The sequence below is a fragment of the Phaseolus vulgaris genome, chromosome 7, assembly GCF_051622355.1.
Source record: "Phaseolus vulgaris cultivar YP4 chromosome 7, ASM5162235v1, whole genome shotgun sequence".
NCBI lineage: Eukaryota > Viridiplantae > Streptophyta > Magnoliopsida > Fabales > Fabaceae > Phaseolus > Phaseolus vulgaris.
Window position 1 is genome coordinate 47,840,898 of NC_143504.1, and position 3,331 is coordinate 47,844,228.

At 35.1% G+C, this 3,331-nt stretch overlaps 1 protein-coding gene across 2 annotated transcripts; it reads right to left on the reverse strand.

Moving 5' to 3' along the window:
- Window positions 1–328: 328 nt before the first annotated feature.
- LOC137829651 (C2H2 and C2HC zinc fingers superfamily protein) lies at window positions 329–3,124 on the reverse strand. 2 transcript variants are annotated; one of them, XM_068636502.2, is made up of 7 exons: window positions 2,989–3,124; window positions 2,846–2,892; window positions 2,719–2,761; window positions 1,979–2,020; window positions 1,631–1,892; window positions 868–1,140; window positions 329–711 (listed from the first exon to the last, which is right to left on the reverse strand). In XM_068636502.2, exons 2-6 carry the CDS (start codon window positions 2,851–2,853, stop codon window positions 881–883), a joined length of 615 nt encoding a protein of 204 aa, XP_068492603.1. In that variant the 5' UTR covers window positions 2,854–2,892; window positions 2,989–3,124; the 3' UTR covers window positions 329–711; window positions 868–880. The 2 variants fall into 2 exon arrangements, with proteins under 2 accessions (XP_068492603.1, XP_068492604.1); XM_068636503.2 differs by having other exon boundaries at window positions 2,846–2,942; window positions 3,057–3,100.
- Between the last annotated feature and the right edge of the window lie 207 nt (window positions 3,125–3,331).

The following is a 3,331-nucleotide window of genomic DNA, read 5'->3' on the forward strand; positions in this document are numbered from 1 at the left end:
AAGGTAGGAGTAGAGTAAATTATAATGTTAAGATGGAGGTGTGGCCACAAAGGAAATTATAAGACATGAAAAAATGGTATATAATGAGATATTAGCACGACACCTACTGAAGAAAAAATGACCAAAAATTCAGTAGAAGTGGTTTGAAGAACATTACAAATAAAACAAAAGTGATGAGAATAGATTGCATGGTTTTTTTAATTCTTGAAAAGGGAGAAGGGGAGACCAAGAAGAACATTGAAAGAAGTAATATCTATGAAGATTTGGTTTAACCGAGGGAAATGGCATAAGTGATCTATGTAACCGACCTCACATTGTGAAATAAGACTTTTGTTGTAGATCGACAAGCAAAGCTTTTAAAAAATTCAGAGCCAATAACACAATATGAAATTATGAATTTTTCTCCAAACCTACAATACAACTACATTTATCACTAATAAAACTCATTTTAAAAATAAACTAATTGCAGAACAGAAGCTATCATCAACAGGCCACATCGGAAAAGTTATAGCAATTGGCACTTGACATAAATCTTCCATCAAAAACGTAACTTATAAGATTTTTCCTGCAGTCAAGCTGATGGACATGCTACATACCAATGATTACTCTACATATGACCAAAAGTCCTCATTTGATGAACAGCTGGTAGGGAGAGCACAAATAGCTCTAGTCCTAAGATTCCAATAGAGAGATAGCATTATGCGGAGAGATCTGCATAACACAAAAAAAATGAAATAGGAAAGAATGGTAATTAGTAGAAATTCAATGGATGCTTGAGCCCAGCAACTACAATGCTTTCTCCCCGAGTTACAGTTGAACAACTATTGTATTTGCATAAAATTCAACAATTAATATAAAAGATCATACCAGTTTAACCAGGTCAGTGATTGCCGTCAGGTGCTTGAGCACTGGCATTGTAATTATCATAACCTCCAGATGATGGTGCTGATGGATTGGCTTGGTACATTGCTGACGATACCATAGAGGGAGCACCATTGGAAGCTGGGGCAGCAGTGCTACCAGGAGCAGTTGGAGGGGGAGCTAGTGAAGGGGGCCTTGGTAGGGTATTAAGTTGCCCCGGCATCTGGGGAGCACCAGGTGGGGGTAACATTGGAGGCATGGTAGGTGCAGAAACATATCCTATATATTCCAATTGAAAACCACTTACATCAGATACTGGGTAATAAAAGAACCGATTTATAATGCTTGAACTTGGCTATCAAGTTTTTCAGAACTTTCAGCATTAGATAGAAGTTACAGCTTAAAAATAAACTCCTAACCATAGAGAAGAAACGGATAAAAACATAGATAGGTGTTCTTGTCCAAAACTTATTTTCTATATTTAACAAAATAATTATTTTTAATACAGAAAATCCAAAGAAAGAAGCGCCATATTAAAGGAAATTTAAATAACAAGGTCATTGCAATAACAGAAACCAAAAGTAATTTGTGGTTAGCTCTTGGCATATGCATAACAAGAGTCACTGTTAAGATAATAATTGAAAGAACACATGTCTGCATGTAAAATGCAAAGACAAAAATATGACAGCCCAAGTCAGATTGAATGTTTCATAAGAGCAGATGGAAGTTTTATGTACTTCACAAAAGCAATGTGCAAGATTAAATTCACCTGGTGGTGGTCTAGGAAAGACAGGTGGTCTCATCCCTGGCATTAGTGGTTGGCTTCCAGGTACTTGTGCATTTCCAGGAATAGGCAGTCTTGGTGGTGGCAACACAGGAGGAAGGTTTGGCCTCTGAACCATCATATGATTATAAGCTACACCAACCTGCTGAAATGCTGCAGCTTGCCCAAGATGTTCTTTGATCCTCTGATCAATTAAACTCTGTGTTTGTTGTTCTTCAAATTGCTGGTAGTAGGTTCTCACATTTGCCTGAAGATATGATCAGATATTAAACGCTATGAGTACAGCGTACATTGTAGTGCAATTATTCCAAGAAGCCAGAAATTTCATGGTACCTTGTGTTTGTAACCAGCATTGTGCTGCTTTCTAACAGATGGCTGCAATAGGACACAAACAATGTGGCTAACAAACCTTCATGAAACACTAATAAGGATTAAAGTACACTTTTAGTTCCTCTACCATAACAAATGTGCAATTTGGTTCCACAGTAACGTCGAAGTTAATCCCCCAAATTTTTTTAATTGCCACAACAAAAAATCTTTTATCAGTTTTCATTTACCTAAAACATTCAAATCATCATTTTCTAAACAAAATCTCCACAAATTCACCTATTAAATCATCTTAAACCCTCTTACCCTCAAAAGTCACCAATAAAGATATTATATTTCACCCAAAATCAGAAATCCACAAATCTTCACCCTTCTTAAAATCATGGCACATCCTACAAAATACTTCAAATCTCTACCTCATTTTTCATCCCAAATTACTCTCCAACCCCCAATTATTTGAGTTAAAAAATGAAGATTTGAGGGTTTCATGTGCAAAACCTTAGCCATAATAAAGAGGTCACTACACCTGAGAATTCCACATGACATAGGAAACACTAAACATTCAGTTTGCAGCTGCACCTTATTATTGCCAGGTGTAGAATCTTTTTAGCTGGCTATGACTTGATAGAAACAATAAACTATTTTCAAATGCATTTTGCCGGTACAACTAAATGGAACAAATTCACTAGACTAAACTAACTTCAAAGTAAAGGGGGGAAACACAATTGACGAGGGAAACAACTTACAGAATCGTGGGTCAAATAGGTGTCGCAGTAGTCACAGTAATACCTGAATGCAAAATCGATCAAGAAAAATAAATACCGTGGATTCATGAAAACTGAAATATAAAGGAATCCAGAATTTTCTATGTACCGAGGCATGACTGTTTCAATGACAATGAGTCCCGCCAAAAACCCTAGCTGCAGTGGAGCAAATTATCAAAACCGTGAAAGGAGAAAAACTTAAAACCCTAAAAAATTAAAGAAAAAAAAAGAAGAATGAATGACGTTAGTAACTTGAGCTTGATGTTCAGGAAGGAAAGGTTGAAAAAAAAATGGAAACAATGAGCGATTAAAGCAGAGACGTTATGCCCAGAGCACCGAAGTTTCTGGATTTCATCACGAAGAGCTAACAATTTATAGTCTGATTTGATCTTGAATTTATTATGTAGTAAATACCAATTCAATCCCTAGAAAAGTTTATAAATAATTTTAGATTTTTTAATCATTTTTATTTAAATGGATTTTTAATTTTTTTATCATGAGTCTTTTTTTAGTGAGTTTCTTTTATAAAATTTCACTTTAGTAATTAAATATATATATATATAAATGGATTTTTAAATTCAAGTCTTTCTTATAT

What these genes read in the sequence shown, in the direction of transcription:
- LOC137829651 (XM_068636502.2), bottom strand. An exon ending in CCTATTTGACCCACGATTCT is followed by an intron (nt 2,021 to 2,718) that starts GTAAGTTGTTTC and finishes GTCCTATTGCAG; the next exon opens with CCATCTGTTAGAAAGCAGCA. An exon ending in ATGCTGGTTACAAACACAAG is followed by an intron (nt 1,893 to 1,978) that starts GTACCATGAAAT and finishes TCATATCTTCAG; the next exon opens with GCAAATGTGAGAACCTACTA.